This window comes from Globicephala melas, chromosome X, assembly GCF_963455315.2.
Source record: "Globicephala melas chromosome X, mGloMel1.2, whole genome shotgun sequence".
Taxonomy (NCBI): domain Eukaryota; kingdom Metazoa; phylum Chordata; class Mammalia; order Artiodactyla; family Delphinidae; genus Globicephala; species Globicephala melas.
In genome coordinates this window covers 85,273,468-85,294,407 of record NC_083335.1, presented here as the reverse complement: position 1 = coordinate 85,294,407, position 20,940 = coordinate 85,273,468, and the positions used below count along the sequence as shown (strand labels likewise).

The following is a 20,940-nucleotide window of genomic DNA, read 5'->3' as shown; positions in this document are numbered from 1 at the left end:
GCTGGTTTTCAGTCTGACATTTCCTGTGAGCTTTCTTTTTTTTTTTTCTTTAAAGCAAGATTTATTACTAGAGATATTTCATAATATAAAAGAGCCAATTTAACAAAACAATATAAAAATTTTATATCTGTACACAGCTAATAACATAGCCTCAAGATAATAAAACATAAACGGAGAAAAAAAAGAGAAATAATCAAATCCATACTCAGTGGAAAATTTAACATACCTCTTTCAGTTACTGAAAGAAAAAACAGGCAAAAATTCAGTAGATATAAAAGACCTGAACAACATAATTAATGAACTTGAGCCAACAAAAATATATAGAGCACTGTAACCAACAACTTCCGGGTACATATTCTTTTCAAGAGCACAAGGAATGATTATAGAAATAAACCACATGCTGTGCAATAAAGTTTTTAATATGTCATTTTAAATTATCATTCAGCTAAAAATATTTTTAAATTTCCTTTTTTTGTCCCGTGAATTATTTAGAATCTGTGAGCTTTCTTTTGCTAAAAGAAACGAACTCACATTTATAAATGAGAGCTATTTGTTTTGACTATGTCTGTAACTTTTTCTAAGTGAAGCATGTAGTGGTATCTTAAGGTGTGTTCCTGTGTGGCAGTTTTATAAAAAATTTGTTACTATGAATTTTTATTCCCAAATATAAATTTTAACTTAAAAATATAAAACTAAAACACTTCAATGGTGATCTATTACTAAAGGAATTCATACTATTTCATGATCAGACTCCAGCCTACTTCCTTGGATTTTTTTTTTCTCATAATTGCCTCCTTGACATATTATATAATCTCTCCTTTTCACAAAGCTGTTCGCTCTTTCCTTAATTACTGTGTATTTTCCTGTCTCCACACCAATTTCTTCGTCTTTTCTGGAAAACATTTTCCCTCACTTATCTCTATCACACTTATTTTTTCCAGGATTCAGTTTAAACTGTACCAGCTCTATGGAACCTAAACCTACATCCCCAGTAGAATCAACTGTTTTCTCTTTGGGGCCCACATTGTACCCTGAATATATTTATAATATGCACTTTTTTGTGTGTTTTTTGAAATGAGTTATATTTGAACGACATTGAATTACCCAGATCTTAAATGGTATAGTTTAATGAATTTTGACAAATATGTATACCCATCACTCAAATTAAAATATAGACCATGTCCATCACCCTTGAAGGTTCCCCCTTAATCAGTCAATATCCTCCCCCTGAGGCAATCATTGTTAATATTTTTAATCCCTATAGATTAGCCCTGCTGGTCCTTGATTGTCATATAAATAGAATCATATGGTTTGTGTTTGGCTCTGTGTTTGGCTTCTATTTGTAACTTTTTGAGAGTCATCCAGGTTGTTTGTTCTACCAGTAGCTCTTTCTTTTTTATTGCTGAATATTCAGTTATATGAATATGCTATAATTTGTTTATGCATTTACCTGCTGATGAACATTTGGAATGTTTCTAGTTTTTTTATCATGATAAATCCTGCTATAAATATTCTTGTGGAAGTTTTCTGAGGATATATTGTTGTCATTTCTTTTTAGTATCTACCAAGGAATGGAATTGCCAGATTACAGGCTGGTGTATGTTTAACTTTATTAGAAACTGCCAAACCAGGGACTTCCCTGGTGGGGCAGTGGTTAAGAATCTGCCTGCCAATGCAGGGGACACAGGTTCGATCTCTGATCTGGGAAGATCCCACATGCCGTGGAGCAACTAAGCTCGCACGCTACAACTACTGAGCCTGCATGCCCTAGGGCCCACGTGCTGCAACTACTGAGCCCGCACGCTTTAGGGCCCACGTGCCACAACCATTGAGCCCGCGTACCTAGAGCCCATGCTCCGCAACAAGAGAAGCCACCACAATGAGAAGCCCAGGCACCACAACGAAGAGTAGTCCCTGCTCAACACAACTAGAGAAGGCCTGCGCACAGCAGCGAAGACCCAACACAGCCAAAAAAAAAAAAAAAAAAAGAAACTGCCAAACAAGTTTCCAAAGTGATAGTTCAGTTTTACATTTCTACCAGCAATTTTTCAGTTTTTTTTAATTTTAGCTTTGAAAGTGAGTGTATAGTGCTATCTTAGTGTAGTTTAAATTGCATTTCCCTTATAACTAATGATGTTGAACATCTTTTAATATACTTTATTGGTATGTCTTTTTCATGTGTGTCTGTTCAAATATTTTGCCCATTTAAAAAAATTGGGTTACAGGCTTCCCTGGTGGTGCAGTGGTTGAGAGTCTGCCTGCCAATGCAGGAGACACGGGTTCGTGCCCCGGTCTGGGAGGATCCCACATGCCGCAGAGCGGCTGGGCCCGTGAGCCATGGCGGCTGAGCCTGCGCGTCCGGAGCCTGTGGTCCGCAACGGGAGAGGCCACGGCAGTGAGAGGCCTGCGTACCGCAAAAAAAAAAAAAAAAAAAAAAAAAAAAAAATTGGGTTACATGTCTTTTTCTTTTTGCTTTGTAGGAGTTCTTTATACATTCTTAATATGGGTGTTTTGTATACATATTGCAAATATTTTCTCCCAGTCTGTGTCTTGGCTTTTTGTTTTCTTAATGACATCTTTTTTAAATTTTTATTTTATTGAAGTATAGTTGATTTACAATGTTGTGTTCAACATTTCTGCTGTACAGCAAAGTGATTCAGTTATACATATATATATTCTTTTTCACATTCTTTTCCATTATGGCTTATCACAGGATATTGAATATAATTCCCTGTGCTCTACAGTAGGACCTTGTTGTGTATCCATTCTGTATGTAATAGTTTGCATCTGCTAACCCCAAACTCCCAATCCATCCCTCCCCCACTGCCCCTCCCCGTTGGCAACCACAAGTCTGTTCTCTATGTCTATGAGTTAATGACATCTTTTGATGAGCAGAAGTTTTAATTTTGATAAGGTCCCATTTATCAAAATTTTCTTTTGTGGTTGTTGCTTTTTGTACTATGTCAAGAAATCCTTGCTTGTCCCAGCATTGCAAAGATGTTCTCTTATGTTTTCTTCTGGGGCATTTTTAGTTTTAGTTTTTATGTTTAGGTCGATAATACAGCTTGAATTAATTTTTTGTTGACTTTTTCTGTCATTTGTTTTCTATTTCATTAATTTTTTTGATCTTTGCTAGTTCTTTTACCTTCTTTGGGTTCATTTGGTCTTTTACTTTCTAGCTCCTTGAGGTTAAATTTTAGGTCATTGATTTTAGACTCTTTTCTAATATAAGCATTTAAAGCTATAAATTTCCTTCGAAATTTATCTTTATTTGCTTCATGCAAATTTTGATTTTTTTTAGTAAGCAGCCTTCTAAGTTGGCTGTCAGTGATCCCCACTTCTCGGTATTCATACCCTTGTGTAATCCACTCCCCTTTGTATGTGGGCTGGACCTAGTGACTTGCTTCTAAGAAACCGAATAAGGTAAAAGTGTTGGGATGTCACTTATGTGATTAGGTTATAAAAGACTGTAACTTCCATCTTGCTGGCACTCTCTCTCTCTGGTTCTTCTTGTTTGCTGGCTTTGATGAAACAAGCTGCCATGTTGTGAACTTCCCTATGGAGAGATCCACGTGGCAAAGGACTGAGGGCAGCCACTGGCCAACAGTCAATAAGGAACTGAGTCACTCAGTACAACAGACCTCGAGAAACTGAATGTTATCAACAACCACTTGCCTGAGCTTGGAAGTGGGTCATTCCAAGTCAGTGTTCAAGATGAACGTAGCCCTGGCCAACATCTTGATTGCAGCCTTTTGAGAGATCCCAAGTGAGAGGACCTATTTAAGCCACACCCGGGCCCCTGACCCACTGTGAGATAACGGATATTGTTGTAACTCACTAAGTTTTCGGGTAATTTGCTATTCATCAGATAGAAAGCTAACACAGATTTTGGTCATGGGAGTAGGGTGTTGTCATAACACACCTAAAAATGTGGGAATATCTTTCAAACTTGGATGTGGGTGGAGGCTGGAAGGATTTTAAGGAGCATATTAGAGAAATCCTAAATTGCCTGAATAGACTATTAGTTGAAATTTGGACTATAGGATGCCGATGAAGGCTCAAAAGGAAGTGAAGAACATGTTTTGGAAACTGGAGGAGCTTATGTGATAGAAACTTAGCAACACTGTCGTCTGCAGTTATGTGGAAAGTAGAGAATTGTGCTTCATGAACTTGGTGATCTATCTAATATTTCCAAGAAAAGTGTTGAAGGCATCAAGTTTCTTGCTGCTTTTAGCAAAATATGAAAGGAGATAAATTGAGAGAAAGACTGTCAAACACAAAGGATCCAGGACTTGATGGTTTTGAAAATTATTAGCCTCTTCAGATAGCACAAGATTCTAAAGTTAAGAAATAGCTCTGCGAAATTGAGCTATTTGTAATGAGGTGGATAGACCTAGAGTCTGTCATACAGAGTGAAGTAAGTCAGAAAGAAAAAGACAAATACCGTATGCTAACACATATATATGGAATTTAAGGGAAAAAATGTCATGAAGAACCTAGGGGTAAGACAGGAATAAAGACACAGACCTACTGGAGAACGGACTTGAGGATATGGGGAGGGGGAAGGGTGAGCTGTGACAGGGTGAGAGAGAGTCATGGACATATACACACTAACAAACGTAAGGTAGATAGCTAGTGGGAAGCAGCCGCATGGCACAGGGATATCGCCTCGGTGCTTTGTGACCGCCTGGAGGGGTGGGATAGGGAGGGTGGGAGGGAGGGAGACGCAAGAGGGAAGAGATATGGGAACATATGTATATGTATAACTGATTCACTTTCTTATAAAGCAGAAACTAACACACCATTGTAAAGCAATTATACTCCAATAAAGATGTTAAAAAAAAAAAAGAAATAGCTCTGAAACACTATCAGGAAAATATGATCTAGAAATAAAGCAAAAGATGTGACTATACAACCTTTTCTTAAGACCTCAGATCAGAGGACCAGAGCATTCAGCCACACAAAACTCCCCTTGAAGAGATTAAGAGTGCCTCATAGATCTCAATCAAGCAAGAGGGCCTCTAGGAAGCTTAAGAGTGTGTCCCTCAGCCCTCTCAGCAGGAGTCCAAGATAAAGAATGGCTTATCTCAAACAGATCTGTAGGTGCACTTTTCGTCTAAGGGAGTGAATCCAGTGAGATTCACAGACAACTCATAAAATTTTAGAGCAAATTATATGAACAGAAACACTACCACTTTAGACTTAAAGGGATAGAGACAATACAAAAATGGAAAGATGTCAGACCTTCAAAATGCTACCGGTAGGAAGCAGACTGAGAAAACTCTTCTGCTATCTTTCCTGAAATGCTACCTTTCAACCTTTCATGAAATAGGAAAGATGGCTCAGAGGGTGGGACCAGAAACACAGAGGGTAGTACCAAAAGCCATGAAGAACTTATCAAGGCACTCCTAAATTTGCCCAGCCAGATAAAACTTATTTTCTTCATCATTTAAAAATTTTGTAGTTTGTATTCTGTATTTTGACCTCTGTTTCTTCTGTTGAGCACTGAGTGGTCATTTTAATCACTGTTACCCTGTATGTAATATGTCTTTTTTTGTTTGTTTTCTGGCTGCTTTCTTCTTTGGTTTTCATTAGTTTGACTACACTGTGCATAGGTGTGGTTTTCTGTGGATTTATCCTGCTTGAATCTGTAAATTTATGTCTTTTACCATATTTGGGAAGTTTCTGCCTCTTATTTTTTTATATAAATTTATTTATTATTTATTTTTGTCTGCATTGGGTCTTCGTTGCTGTGTGCGGGCTTTCTCTAGTTGCGGTGAGCAGGGGCTACTCTTCGTTGTGGTGCATGGGCTTCTCATTGCAGTGGATTCTCTTGTTGCAGAGCACAGGCTCTAGGTGCACGGGCTTCAGTAGTTGTGGCACGCGGGCTCAGTAGTTGTGGCTTGTGGGCTCTAGAGTGCAGGCTCAGTAGTTGTGGCGCACGGGCTTAGTTGTTCCACAGCATATGGGATCTTCCCGGATCAGGGCTCAAACCCGTGTCCCCTGCATTGGCAGGCGGATTCTTAACCACTGTGCCACCAGGGAAGTCCATGCCTTTTTTATTTTTATTTTTATTTTTTGCAGTACGCGGGCCTCTCACTGTTATGGCCTCTCCTGTTGCGGAGCACAGGCTCCGGACGCGCAGGCTCAGCAGCCATGGCTCACGGGCCCAGCCGCTCCACGGCATGTGGGATCTTCCCGGACCGGGGCACGAACCCGTGTCCCCTGCATCGGCCAGCGGACTCTCAACCACTGCGCCACCAGGGAAGCCCCACTTGGTTATTTTTTTAAATGAGGTATAATTGACATATAACATTATATTAGTTTCAGGTATATAACATGATCATTCAATATTGTATATATTGTGAAATGATCACCACAATAAGTCTAGCTAACATCCATTACCATACATAATTACAAATATTTTTCTTGTGATGAGAACTTTTTTTTTTTTTTTTGTGATGAGAACTTTTAAGATTTACTTTCTTAGCAACTTTCAAATATGCAATACAGTATTATTAACCAGAGTTATCATGCTGTATATTACATCCCCATGACTTCTTTATTTTATAACTGGAAGTTTGTACCTTTTGACCCCTTCACGCATTTCGCCCACCACTCACTCCTGCCTCTGGCAACCACCAACTCTTCTCTGTATCTGTGAGCTCTGTTTTCTGTTTTTTGTTTTTCTTAGACTCCACATATAAGTGAGATCATATGGAATTTTCTTTCTCTGTCTGATTTATTTCACTTAGCATAATGCCCTCAAGGTCCATCCATGTTGTTGCAATGGCAATATTTCCCTCTTTTTTATAGCTGAATAATATTCCATTGTGTGTGTATGTGTGTGTGTGTGTATGTGTGTGTGTGTATATACACACACACCACATTTTCTTTATCCATTTTTCCATTTATGGATGCTTAGGTTGATTCTATATCTTGGCTATTGTAAATAATGCTGCAGTGAACGTGGGAGTGCAGATATCTTTTTGATTTAATGTATTCATCTTCTTTAGATAGATACCCAGAAGTGGAAGTGCTGGGTCATACCTAGTTCTGTTTTTAATTTTTCGAGGAACCTCTATCTTGTTTTCCATAGTGGCTGCACCAATTTACATTTCCACCAACAGTGCACAAAGGTTCCCTTTTTCCTGTGTTCTCACTAACACTTGTCATTTCTTGTCTTTTTGATGATAGCCACTCTAACAGGTATGAGGTGATATCACATTGTGGGTTTGATTTGCATTTCCCTGATGATTAGTGATATTGAGCACCTTTTCATGTACATGTTGGCCATCTGTATATCTCTTTGGAGAAATGTCTGTTCAGATCCTCTGCCCGTTTTTTAATCAGATTTTTTGGGGTTTTTTGCTGTTAAGTTGTATGCGTTCTTTATACATTTTGCATATTAACCCCTTATCAGATATATGATTTGCAAATATTTTTTCCCATTCAGTAGGCTGCTGTGTCATTTTGTTGAAGGTTTCATTTGCTGTGCATAATATTTTTACTTTGGTATATTCCCACTTGTTTATTTTTGTTTTTTCTTGCCTTTGCTTTTGGTGTCAAATCCAAAAATTTATCTCCAAGACTTATGTCAAGGAGCTTACCACCTATGTTTTCATCTAGGAGTTGTATGATTTCTGATCTCATGTTCTAGTCTTTAATCCATTTTGAGTTATTTTTTGCATGTAGTATAAGATAGTGCTCCAGTTTCATTCCTTTGCATGTGGCTGTCCAGTTTTCCCAACACCATATATTGAAGAGACTGTCCTTTCCCAATTTATGTTCTTGGCTCCTTTGTCATAAGTTAATTGACTTTATATGTGTGGGTTGATTTCTGGGCTTTCTGTTCTATTCTGTTGATCTGTATATTTGTTTTTATACCACAATCGAGTTACTTAATACATTCATCACCTCACAGAGTTGCTTAGTTTGAGTGTGTGTGTGTGTGTGTGTGTGTGTGTGTGTGTGTGTGTGGTGAGAACACTAAAGTTAATTTTTGTATATGGTGTGAGATGTGGGTCAAGGTTTGTTTTTTTCCTCCAAAACTCATATCCATTTGTTCCAGCACAATTTTTAAAAAAGACTTTTCCTTTCCCCCTTTGGCACCTTTGTCCCTTTCCCCTTTGGCACCTTTGTCAAAAACCAGTTGTCCATATGTGTGCAGATCTGTTTCTGGATTCTCTATTCTGTTCCATTGATATATGTGTCTGTTCTTAGATCAATACCACACTGTCTGATTATTGTAGCTTTAAAGTAAGTCTTAACATTGCATAGTATAAATCCTCCATGCTAATCTTTGCTTTGTGTATTCTAGTTCCTTTGCATAGCCATATAAACTTTTAACATCTCCCTGTCAATTTTTACCAAAAAGTTGACAAATAATTGGCTGAACAATTAGAAGACAAATGAGTAAAGTGATATAAAATTTCAGCAGCACTCAATCAAGTTGATTTATATATTATAACTGCACCCACCAATGACTGAATATGCATTCCTTTCCAGGGACACATGAAACGTTCTTCCGGATAGAACATATGTTGAAATCATACAGAGTATGTTTTCTGACCACTATGGAATTAAATTAAAATTGGCCAAAAAAAAAAAGGCATCAAGAGAAAATGGTTATGTTTTTGAAGACTAAATGAAAGCAGCAGTAGAGGGAGCTATGTAAAGTGAAAAAAAATGTACATTCTTCCTTCTAAAAGTTATAAAACACAAATTCCCATTAAAATGAGCAACAAAATAGGATCAAGTTCAAATCCTGTACAGAAATATTATTTTTAAAAATGAAAGACTGAGGCGCTTCCCTGGTGGAGCAGTGGTTGAGAGTCCGCCTGCCGATGCAAGGGACACGGGTTCGTGCCCCAGTCCGGGAAGATCCCACATGCTGCGGAACGGCTGGGCCCGTGAGCCATGGCTGCTGAGCCTGCGCGTCCGGAGCCTGTGCTCCGCAACGGGAGAGGCCACAGCAGTGAGAGGCCCGCATACCAAAAAAAAAAAAAAAAAAGAAAGACTGAGTGTTGTATACAATGAATAGCAGAAATTTCCAATTAGATATTTGTATTCTGTACATTATGTATAAGTAGGTATTTAATAGGCATACCCTATGGGATATTATGGTAAAAGTTACTAAAAACAATTTTCTATCTCTTCCCTATCCCGCCATGCTGACCATGTCACCCTGAATGGGATTGTGTTGTTACAGGTGTCAGTGTCCTTTGAGGACGTGACTGTGGACTTCAGCAGGGAGGAGTGGCAGCAGCTGGATTCTACTCAAAGGCGCCTGTACCAGGACGTGATGCTGGAGAACTATAGCCACCTTCTCTCACTGGGTAAGCAGAGCCACTCTGTGAACCTACAAGGACCTTGTTATGGGTAAAATTGTGGCCCCCCCAAAGAAAATATGTTGAAGCCCTAACCCCCACTACTTCTGAATGTGACCTTATTTAGAAATAGGGTCTATCCAGAAGTAATCAAGCAAAAACAGGGTCATTAGATGGGCCCTAATCCAATATGACTGGCATCCTTATAAAAAAAGGGACATCTAGACACAGAGACACAGAAACACAGAGGGAAGGCAATGTGAAGACATACAAGGAAAAGATGACCATGTGACTGGAGTGATGCATCTATAGGACAAGAAATGCCTGAGGCCACGAGAAGCCAGGAGTGAGGCATGGAACAGTTCCCTCCCTAGCACCTTCAAAAAGAGCATGGCCCTGCTTACACCTTGATTTTAGACTTCTGGCCTCCAGAACTTCAAGACAATAAATTTCTGTTGTTCTGAGCCACCCAGTTTGTGGTACTTTGTTACAACAGCCCTAGGAAACTAGCACAGCTTTCTGTACTGGGAAGTGGGGTGCTGCCGTAACAAATACCTACAAAATCCATGGAGGTGGCTTTGGAATTGGGCAATGGGTAGAGCCTGGAAAGATTTTCAGGTGCTTGATAGAAAATGTCTAGATTGCCTCAGAGAAACTGTTGGTAGAAATAGGAGTGTTAAAGGTGTTTTTGGTGAGGTCTCAGATGGAAGTGAGGAACATATAATTGGAAACTAGTGGAAAGGTGATTCTTATTATAAAGTGGCAGAGAATTTGGCTGAATTGTGGGTAGAAAACAGAAGTCGTGAGTGATGAATTTGGATATTTAGCTGAGGAGATTTCTAAGCAAAGTGTTAAAGGCAGGGCTTGGTTTCTGCTTCATACTTACAGTAAAATGCTAGAGGAAAGAGAAATTGAAGAAGGAATTGTTAGTAAAAAGGAACTAGAATATGAAGATTTGGAAAATTCTCAGCCTATCCATACTGCAAAATATAAGAAGGTGTACTCTGGAAAGAGCACCAAGGGTGTGGCTGGACAACCAGTTGCTAAAAAGATTAGGTATATGATTTGTGGATCCAGTCAACCATCTCAGAAGAAACGCTGCCAGCTTGGGCTGAAGAGGCCGGAGGCAGGGAAAAAGGAAGGAAGGCTGGGGTTCTGGGATTCTACAGACAGGAAACAGTCCAGTAAAGCTATTTGGCTATGAACACGCTTCAAGAAAAGGGATGAATGACCCCCAAAATGGTTCAGAAGCCAGCAGGGCTGTCACTGCCATCACAGGCCCAGAGGGCACAGACTGGGGAGATGCAGGGTGACTGGCTGTCACCTCTTTGTTTCCAGAAGGTGAGCCACCTAATTAGTTCCAGAGCTAAGAGGGCAGGGCCACCACCCAGGTGTGAGGTCGCCACATCTGATCTGAGGTCACACCTCTTAACATGCTCTCTTGAACTCTCTCTTCAACTGTCCCTTATGGTACTTGTTGACTATCAATTTTGAGCCAGTATTTAGCCTTAGACGGAGTTTACCGCCCACTTTAGGCACATTCTCAAGGAACACGACTCTGGGAGGACCCAGTCTCAGTGCTCCAAGGGCGGCTCCTGGCCTCATACCATCCACAGGCTGGGCCTCCATCATAAGGACTTGGGCCCCTTACGAGCAGCACTGGGAGGCAGGTGTTGCCCCTCCTTTTGTTTATGGAAAAGCCAGACACAAAAACTTACTCTTCAAGACCTTAGAAGGGATATCTCAACATGCCCCACACCACTGGACCCCTAGAAATTTCACTGCGATAGAAGGCTCCTAAATTTTTGTCAGATTTATTTCCCACCTTCTGCCACACAAATGTCTTATCCATAAGTCTAGAGTAGTTGCTCCTCCTTGCTCACTAGGTCTAATGAGCATAGTATCATCCATGTAATGGACCAATGTGATGTCCTGTGGAAGGGAAAGTTGATCAAGATCCCTGCAGACTAAATTATGACATAGGACTGGAGAGTTGATCTGCCTCTGAGGTAGGACAGTGAAGGTGTATAGCTGGCCTTGCTAACGGAGAGAAAACTGCTTCTGCTGGTCTTGACTAACAGGTATTGTTTTTTAGAAAAGCATTTGCCAGATAAATAGCTACATACCCGGTATCAAGGAGTGCGTTCATTTGCTCAAGCAACAAAACCATATCTGGTACAGCAGCTGCTGTTGGAGTCACTAGCAGGTTGAGTTTATGATAATCCACTGTCTTCTGCACAGGCCAAATAGGCACGGTGAATAGGGATGTAGTGCAACCACCACCCTGCATCCTTCAGGTCCTTGATAGTGGCAGTAATCTCTGCAGTCCTTCAAGAATGCGGTACTGCTTTTGGTTTACCATTTTCTGAGGTAGAGGCAGTTCTAGTGGCTTCCACTTGGCATTTCCCACCATAAAACGCCTCACTCCATAGGTCAGGAAACCAATATGGGGATACTGCCTGTTGCTGAGTATGTGTATTCCAGTTATGCATTCCTGGACCAGAGAAATAACCGCAAGATGGCTTTGGGGATCCACTGAGCCCACTGTGTGTGATGGACCTGAGTGAAAACTCCATTGATCACTTCACTTTTATAAGCCCCTACGCTGTCTGGTGGGCCACAGTGATGTTTTGGGTCTTTTGGAATTAGTGTCAGTTCAGTGCTAGGGTCCAGTGATGTCTGGTAAGCCTCATTGTTTTTTTCCCCAACGCACAGGTACCCTGTAAAGGGCTATAGGTCCCTTTAGGGAAGGTTGGGAGAAAGGTTAGTAGTATAAATTTTTGGCAGTGTCATGGGTTCCTTCCTTCAGGGACCCAGCCTCCCCTTCATTCAAAAGTGTTCATTCCGGGTATATAAACTGGCTCAAGTCTGAGAATTGATTGAGGAGCCAGGACTCTGTGTTTTGATGTTTCAAGTTAGACTTCTGTTCACTTGACCTAGGACTCTTCTCCTTATACAGATCAAGTAAGAATTTAGTAGATGGCCCACCTGTTTCTTTTCTAGGGATGTCAGGATCAACTAGCCAACCCCATAGATCTCTGTGAATTGGACTTTTTGTTTGTTTGTTTGTTTTTTTGGCAGCACAGAAAGTTTGTTTTATTTCTAATGTATATTAAAGACATGTATGCATTTTTTCCTATTTGACAGTAGTATGGTATATGAGAAAGAAGTTTAAATCTTCACCCGGCCACTTGTTGAGTGAATAACTAAGCCTCTTACTAGCTATGTGATTTTGGAATTTTACCTCTCTGAGCCTCAGTTTCCTTATCTAAAGGGACTAAGAGGAGAGTTATTTTCAAGATGAAATGAATGAATTTATCTAAAGTGCCTAGGGCAGTGTCTGGTACATAATGAATACTCAGTATTCTTTCATTTCCCCTTTCCTTGCTCTTAATTTGTTGATATGTCTGTCTGTGAGCAGATGAGCCACTCTGTAACAGGTGTTATATTTAATGCTATTCCCCTATTCTCATATAGTGTTAGAAGGATAGAGAGGTATAGACATATAACACATAAATATATGAGTATGTAGCATAGTTTCATAAATATCTGAAAACTGTTCTTTGCTAAATGTTCATATACTGTTTTTGTCCTGCTTTTCTTAGACTGTCCTAACTCTGCTGCCTTGAAAGAAGGTTATCTCTTAAATAATGGAACACTAAGATAAAGGTTTGTTTTGAAAGATGTCTGAAGTCTAATGAGTAGGAGAATAAATTAAAACAGTATTATAAAAATGTCTACTCTTATGTGTGAATCGGACTTTTCTGATTACTGCTTTGACCCTGTGGTAACCGCATCCACCTTGCATTTGACAACTCAATGCCTCTGTTTGGCCCCTGCCACCCCAGGATCCAATTACTCCCATTGCATTTAGGTTTCCCAGTTCACTGGCAGAAGTTCCCACTGAAATTTCTGACCTACAGCAAGGAGCTTGCAGCAAAGAGCAATCACAGATTACCCGGGGCCCCTTCACAAATTTATTAGTCACAGTCATCATGACAGGTGTGTCTCTGGACCCTCCCAGTGTGAGTGAGCAGACCTTCCACGATAAATCCACTCTAACATTCCAATCTCCCGAAGCCTTTGGATGCCTTCCTCTGTAGTACACCAAAGTAGTCCTGGCATTTCAGCTACATTTAGTGTGGGCCATGTTTTGGTCCATGTTTCAACCAACCAGCCAAACACACTGTTTCAGCCCTTCCTAACCCCTCAAGTGGCAACATTACATTCAGAATCTGCTTAGTGTACACATATCAATAATTTTGGCCTGATCCAACTTTATGTTCTTTCCATTATCCCACACTCTTAATATCCATTTCCACACATATTCCCCAGATTTCTGTCCGTATAGATTGGACAAATCATGCAGTTCTTTTGGAGTATCTCACACCTCCTCATGGGTCACACTCTGTACCTCACCCTTGGGCCTTGATGAGACTTAAGTCTAGTTATAGGTCTGGAAGCAAAGAAGGGTGGTAGACATAGGTCCTGAGGGGAACCAGCAGTACCTTACAAGGCAAGTCCCTCAGGGGAGCCCACTGCAGGCTCCTCTGGCAGAGGAGGGTTAAACTTCTCAGTTGAGGGTAAAAGGGCTGCTTCTACTGGCAAAGACTCATCTGAATTTAGAAGTTCAGTGTCCTCATATGTCTCCATTCCAGTTTTCAGGATCCTGTTCCTTCCTCATCAATGCTCTCCTTTAACAGCAGACACTCTGTGAAGTTGGGAATTCAATTTGTGTTGTAATTTAGCCACTCACAGGATGAGACTCTGGGTTTGGTTTTCAGCCATCTCAGCTCTGCAGCTATAGGAGCTAAGGGTTACTTTCAGGACAGACAGAGAAATTTTCAGGTCACTTATGCGATGCATGATCTGGAAAATCAAATCCCTGAGCTCATCCTTTTCTTTCCCCACTTCATCCAGCGCAATTAGGAGTAACCAGGCAATCTTATTATACTTGGAAGTTTGACAAAAATTTCCAAGGTATCAAATACAAGGTTATCCAGAACCTCACTTCTTACAAGCATTTGATTAGGAGTATCCAGTGTTGACATTTTGCATATCTCTATTGCCATGTTACAGCAGGGACTATTAGTGCCCTCCTTACTACTGAAATAGAGTCATTAGTGCTTTTGAATCTAATCAGAATAAGGAATCAATTCTAGAAATCCCATAACTAATTCAGAAAACTCATCCTTGAGATTCTGTTCCTCTAGAGCCACTCTCTATTATGGTTCTGCAGAGAAATAGAACCAATAGGATACAGGTATATACATATAGAGAGTATACACATACGTGCACGCGCACGTGTGTACATAAATACAGAGTGGGGGGAGAGATATATTTTAAGGAACCAGCTCACCCAGTTGTGGGGACTGGCAAGTCTGAAGGGCAGGCCAGCAGGCTGGAAATTCAGGTGAGTTGATGTCGAACTTTTGAGTCTGAAATCCACAGGGCAGGCCACAGACTGCAAACTAGGCAGATTTCTTATGTCGCAGTCCTGAAGCAGAATTCCTTTTTCCACTACCCCGTTTTTTGTTCCCTTTGCTCTCAGCAAGCACCTCAGCTAGTTGTGGTTTTTTACCAAGTGGGATGACCCAAAACTTTATTCCTGAAGGGTCTGGCCCATCAGTAGTGCTGCCTGAGTTGAATTGTTGTAGTTTTCCATTGACTTTAATCACAGGGCATGATAGTATGCCTTATGGGGTCTCCTGTATTCTAGACATACTCTTCTTTACCTCCATCATGATATAGCAGTCCAATTTCCCCTTGGTGGTCAAGATCAACCACCACAGCCAGCACAGTAACTCCCTTCTTTGCCTGTCGATTCAGAGACATGAAAAGACCAAGATTTCCAGGTGGCAGACTTAACTTCCAGTTCAAGGGAATCATTGTTGTGTCTCTCGGTGGAAGTGTTCCTCCCTTTGGAACTAAAACGTGTAGAACAGCAGAGCATAAGGTTGCCGGTACAGGAAGCAAAATTTTTGCTAATGGGTCACTAGTGGTAATAGTAAGTGGTGCCACTCCTGGCCCGGGGCTGAGTGGGTGGGGCTACCACCCTCGTGGGCTTGGAGGACAGAGTGTTGTACCAATGAGAATTATTGTGAAGCCTTAAAATCTAATGGAATTTGCCCTGCTAGGTTTCAGACTTGCTTGAGACCTCCCATCCCTTTTTAAATTCTAATTTCTCCCTTTTGGAATGGGAGTATCATCTATCCTCTGCCTGTCCCACCACTGTATTTTGGAAGCAGATAACTCATCTGTTTCCGCAGGTTTGCATGAAGAGGAATGTTGTCCCAGAATGACTCATACTCAAGTCTCACCTGTAAGATTTGGATGATTTAGATGATGTGATTTGAGACTTTGAGTTGATGTTTAGATGAGATTTTAGGCATAAGAGTTGATGCTGGGATGATTAAGACTTTGGGGGATACTGGGATGGGGTTAGTGTATTTTGCACATGGGAAGGACATGAATTTTGGGGCATCAGAGGGCCGGCTCTTACGGGTTGAATTGTGTCCCCTCAAAAAAATATGTTAAAATCTTAACCCCCAGTACCTCAGAATGTGCCCTTATTTGCAAGTAGTAATCTTTACAGAGGGGATCAAGTTAAGATGAGGTCATTGGTGTGGGCCCTAATTGAGTGGTATCCTTACAAAAAAGGGAAATTTGGGCACTGAAATAGGCACACATAGAGGGAAGACAATGAGAAGAGACGCACAGGGAGAAGACAGCCATGGGACTGGAGTAAAATGCGTTTACAAGCCAAGGAATGCTAAAGATTTTTGGCAAGCACAAGTGCTAGAAGATGCAAGGAAGGATTCTCCCTTATATCTGCCAGAGAGAACATGACCCTGCTAACACCTTGATTTGAGATTTCTAGCCTCCAGAAATATGAGACAATACCTTCCTATTGTTTTAAGCCACCCAGTTTTCAGTACTTTGTTAGAGCAGCCCTAGGGGAACTAACACAGAACCTCAGAGAGGCTGCTTCCATCCTCAGCTGCTGAGTGCTCTGGGGCATCTGAAGTGTGTGATGGTGTCATCCTTGATTGGTCTGAGATTCTTCAGTCCCTTTGCACCTTTGCGCTTATTACTCTTTTCCCAATGAAATGTGGTCACTTTTCCAAAGAACAAATGGAAAGCAATTAGCTGGACCCCATTTTCTATCATTTCCTGTTAACAGGGTGTGAAATTCCCAAGCCAGAGGTCATCTTCAAGTTGGAGCAAGGAGAGGAGCCTTGGACGTTGGAGGAGGAAACCCCACATCAGAGCTGCTCAGGTGAGCGAGTGTGATCCGGGCAGAAGGGAGACATGGAAATACTTGAGGCTGATACTTGTAAAAGGCTATGATTGCTACCCTTTTTTTTTTTAACATCTTTATTGGAGTATAATTGCTTTACAATGGTGTGTTAGTTTCTGCTCTACAACAAAGTGAATCAGTTATACATAACACATGTTCCCATATCTCTTCCCTCTTGCGTCTCCCTCCCTCCCACCCTCCCTTCCCACCCCTCTAGGTGGTCACAAAGCACCAAACTGATCTCCCTGGGCTATGTGGGTGCTTCCCACTGAAGGTTCCAAACTTTAGAGACTTCTTGAAAATAGATAACATTGGCCTCTCTGGTACCAAATTGCTCTCTCCCTTTATTTCCCTTACTGTTATCAACTGTCTTCTTGGCTTGGCTTTCCTCCAGGAGAATTGCTGCAATATGTATAGTCTCGATCATATGACAGGCTTCCTCAGTATGGATCTGGTTTTCTTGGATATTCTCTCCTTCCATCACATTTTTATGCTTTAGTACCGAAACCCCACTCCCAGGGTCTTAGATCCTTATCATATACATTCAGGTTTTAATGGATTTACCATCTTTGAAGATCAGTTGGTTGCCTCACTCCTGTTCTCCCTGGTGCCCTTTCACCTTCTTCCCCATCTCATTTTCATCTTCTCACTCTAAGATACCAATAAACTGTCATCTACAACCAGCCTCACCTTCTTTTCTCTTTGTAGGTATTGCCTTTAGATTCCTCACTTCTCTCTACCTTCCCTATCTCACGCCTCTCTCCCATCTTCTGACTTTATGATCACTGTCACTTAGCATTTTTTCTTTTAAAATCAGCTTTATTAAGGTATAATTTACATACCATAAAATGTATCCATTTTAAGAGTACAGTTTCCTAAGTTTTGACAAAGGTACACACTGATATAACCACCACCCCAATCATGACATATTACATTCCATCACACAGAATGCACCTTCATGCCCCTTGAAGTTAATACTCAACACCACTTCGGCCCCAGGCAACCATTGGCATGCTTTTTGTTATTATAGATTAGATTTGTCTTTATTAGGGTTTCATATAAATGGAATCATACTGTATATACCCTTTGGCGTCTGACTTTATTTGTTCAGCATAATGATTTTGCAATTCATTCATGTTATTGAGTGTATCACTAATTTGTTCCTTTTAAATAGTGAATACTATTCCGTGGTATGACTATACTGTAATTTGTTTATCTCTATACCTGTTGATGACAGGTGGTCATTGTTTGGTTATTATGAATAAAGCTGCAGTGAACATTCTGATATGTCTTTGTGTGAACATATGTTTACATTTCTCTTGCGTAACTCACCTAGGAGTGGAGTTGCTGGTATAATATAATCAGTGTTTGCTTATGTTTCTTATAATTGCCAAACTGTCTTCCAAAGCGGCTGTATTATTTTACATTCCTAACAGCAATACATGAGAATTTCTGTTGTTCCAAATCCTCACTAACACTTGCTATCGTCAGTCTCTTTAATCTTTGCTATTGTAGTGGATGTATGAGTTTAAGTTGCATTCCTCTGATGAGTAATGATAAGTATCTTTTCATGTGCTTATTGACCATTTGTACATTTTTGTGAGTTGTCTATTCAAATATCTTTCCCATTTTTTATTGGGTTGTTTGTCTTCTTTTTATTGAGTTTTAAGAGTTGTTTATATTTGCTCTATACAACTCCTAAGCCAGATATATGTATCACTGATATTTTGTTCCAATCTGTGCCTTGCAATTTTTTAAAATATTTTTTTAACTTTTATTTTATATTGGAGTATAGCCGATTAACAATGCTGTGATAGTTTCAGGTGCACAGCAAAGTGACTCAGCCATACATATACATGTATCCATTCTCCCCCAGCCTCCCCTCCCATCTAGGCTGCCACATAACATTGAGCAGAGTTCCCTGTGCTATACAGTAGGTCCCTGTTGGTTATCCTTTTTAAATATAGCAGCGTATACATGTCAATCCCAAACTCCCTAACTATCCCTTCCCTCCACCCTGCCCCCCACTGGTAACCATAAGTTCATTCTCTAAGTCTGTGAGTCCGTTTGTGCCTTGCAATTTTATTTTCTTACTGTTACCTATCAAAAGGCAAATATTTTAATTTTGATGGAGTCTAATTTATCATCTTTTTCAAACTTTTAGTATTTTTTGTGATCTGTTTAAGAAATCTTTGCCTACTACAAGGTCACAAAAATTTTCTCATATTTTCTTCTATAAGTTTTATTATTTTAGCTTTTTCAGTTTAGGTCTATGATCCATTTTGTGTGTTTAATGTAAGGATTGATGTTCATTTTTTTCAATACGACATTCAGTTGTTCTAGAACCATTTGCTGAGGAGACTTTTTTCCCACTGAATTTCCTAGGCACATTTATTAAGATCAATTGATTTCATATATGTGAACCTATTTCTGGATTCTCTATTCTGTTCAATTGATCTATATGTCTTTCTGTTTTAAAATGAAGGTTTTATTATTATTTATGTATGGTGAGGTCAACAGATCCAGAGACAACTGCCATTGAAAATAGTTTGTAACTCACAGTTCTCAAGAGGAGGAGGCATGCCACACCACGTAGGGTCACACCAGGGAGCACCAGGGTCAATCACGAGGTAGAATTTGTGAGGAGGAAGCATGGGCAAGAGACTTTATTGTGATTTTCATGGAAATAATGGGTGAGCCAGAGTAATCAGGCTGGGGAGGTTTAGAATTAGCTAGTTTGAGTAATTTCAGCTGGCTCTGGGGTGTAGGGAGTTGCCTGGTACCCAGCCCTGAGGTGATTTGGGCATGGGGCTAGTGGCTCAACCTGTGAGATCCTGATGAAGGAGATAATTGGTGGATATGGGCTCTGGATTGGTTGTTTTGCATATGAAAGGTACGTTAAAGGGAAGTCATTTACTGCCTCTAGGAAATAACTAGGCCTGGGAGGGGCAGTCTCTCCAGGATCAGCAAGGCATCGGATGCCAGAGCATCAAGAATACAGAAAATAAGAAAATATAGTTAATACACTGTCCTTTTGCCAGACCCATACTTAATTACTGTAGCTTTTATAATGAGTCTTGAAGTCAGGTAGGGTAAGTTCTCCAGCTTGGCTTTTTAAAAAAATTACTTTAGCTCTTCTAGGTCATTTGCATTTCCATATAAATTTTATAATCAGTTTGTAATTTTTTTGAAAAAGCTTGCTGGGATTTTGGTATTAATTCTGTAGATCAATTTTAGGAGAACTGACATCTTAATAATATTGAGCCTTTGAATCCATGAATATGGCAACTTCCTACATTTATTTAGACCTTTGATTTCTTTCAGCAATGTTTTATAGCTTTCTGTTTAGAAGTTTTATGTATCCTCCATTAAATTTATCCCTAAGTATTTAATGTTTTTTGATACTATTATAAATGGCATTGTGTTTTTTTTATTTTCAGGTGGTTCATTGCTAGTATAAATTGCTAGTGATTTATTTTTGTATGTTGACTTTGTATCCTGAGGCATTTCTAAATCCACCTATTAGTTTTCTTGTAGGTTCCTTGGGGTTTTTCATGTAAGTAATCATCATCACTTTAAGGGCACTTTTACTTCTTCCTTTCCAATCTCATGATTTTTATTTCTTTTCCTTTCCTTATTTCAGTCTAAGACCTTTAGTTTGATGTTGAATAGGAGTGTTGAGCATGGGCATGCTTGCCTTGTTCTGATATTTGGGGCAGAAAGTTCATACCATGAAGTATGATGTTAGCTGTAGGTTTTTTGAAGCTGCCCTTTATCAGGTTATGTAAGTTCTTTCTAATCCTAGCTTATTGAAGAGGTTTTCTCTTATCATGGTTACATATTGTATTTTGTCAAGTGCTTTTTCTTCATCTTATTAGAGTGATCATATGATCACTTTTATTTTGTTAATATGTGAATTTATTTATTGATTTTCAAATGTTAAATTGACCTTGCATTTTTGAGATAAATACTAGTTGATTTTGATTTATTAACCTTATTATATCAATGCATTGTTGGATTCTATTTACTGATTTTTTTAAAAATATTGGCATTTTTCATGAGTGATATTGGTTTGTAGTTTTCTCTTCTTTTGCAATATCTTTGTCAGGTTTCAGTATTAGGGTTATGCTGGCCACAAAAAAAATGAGTTGTGAAGTTTTCCCTTCTCTATTATCTGAAATAGTTTGTGTAAGACTGTTACTTTTTTACTGTTTCATGGAATTCACCAGTGAAACCATCGGGCTTGGAATTTTCTTGACGAGAAAGCTTTAATAACAAATTCAATTTCTTTAATAGACATAAGGCTATTCA

At 39.8% G+C, this 20,940-nt stretch overlaps 1 protein-coding gene across 1 annotated transcript in view; it reads left to right on the top strand.

The window, feature by feature from the left end:
• The window catches only part of ZNF81 (zinc finger protein 81), a 64,306-nt gene that overhangs the window by 25,977 nt on the left and 17,389 nt on the right, over positions 1 to 20,940 (top strand). Inside the window, exons 3-4 of the mRNA XM_030846655.2 lie at positions 9,212 to 9,338; positions 16,513 to 16,608. Coding sequence (XP_030702515.1) covers positions 9,212 to 9,338; positions 16,513 to 16,608 — 223 coding nt within the window. The remainder of the gene's footprint in view (positions 1 to 9,211; positions 9,339 to 16,512; positions 16,609 to 20,940) is intronic.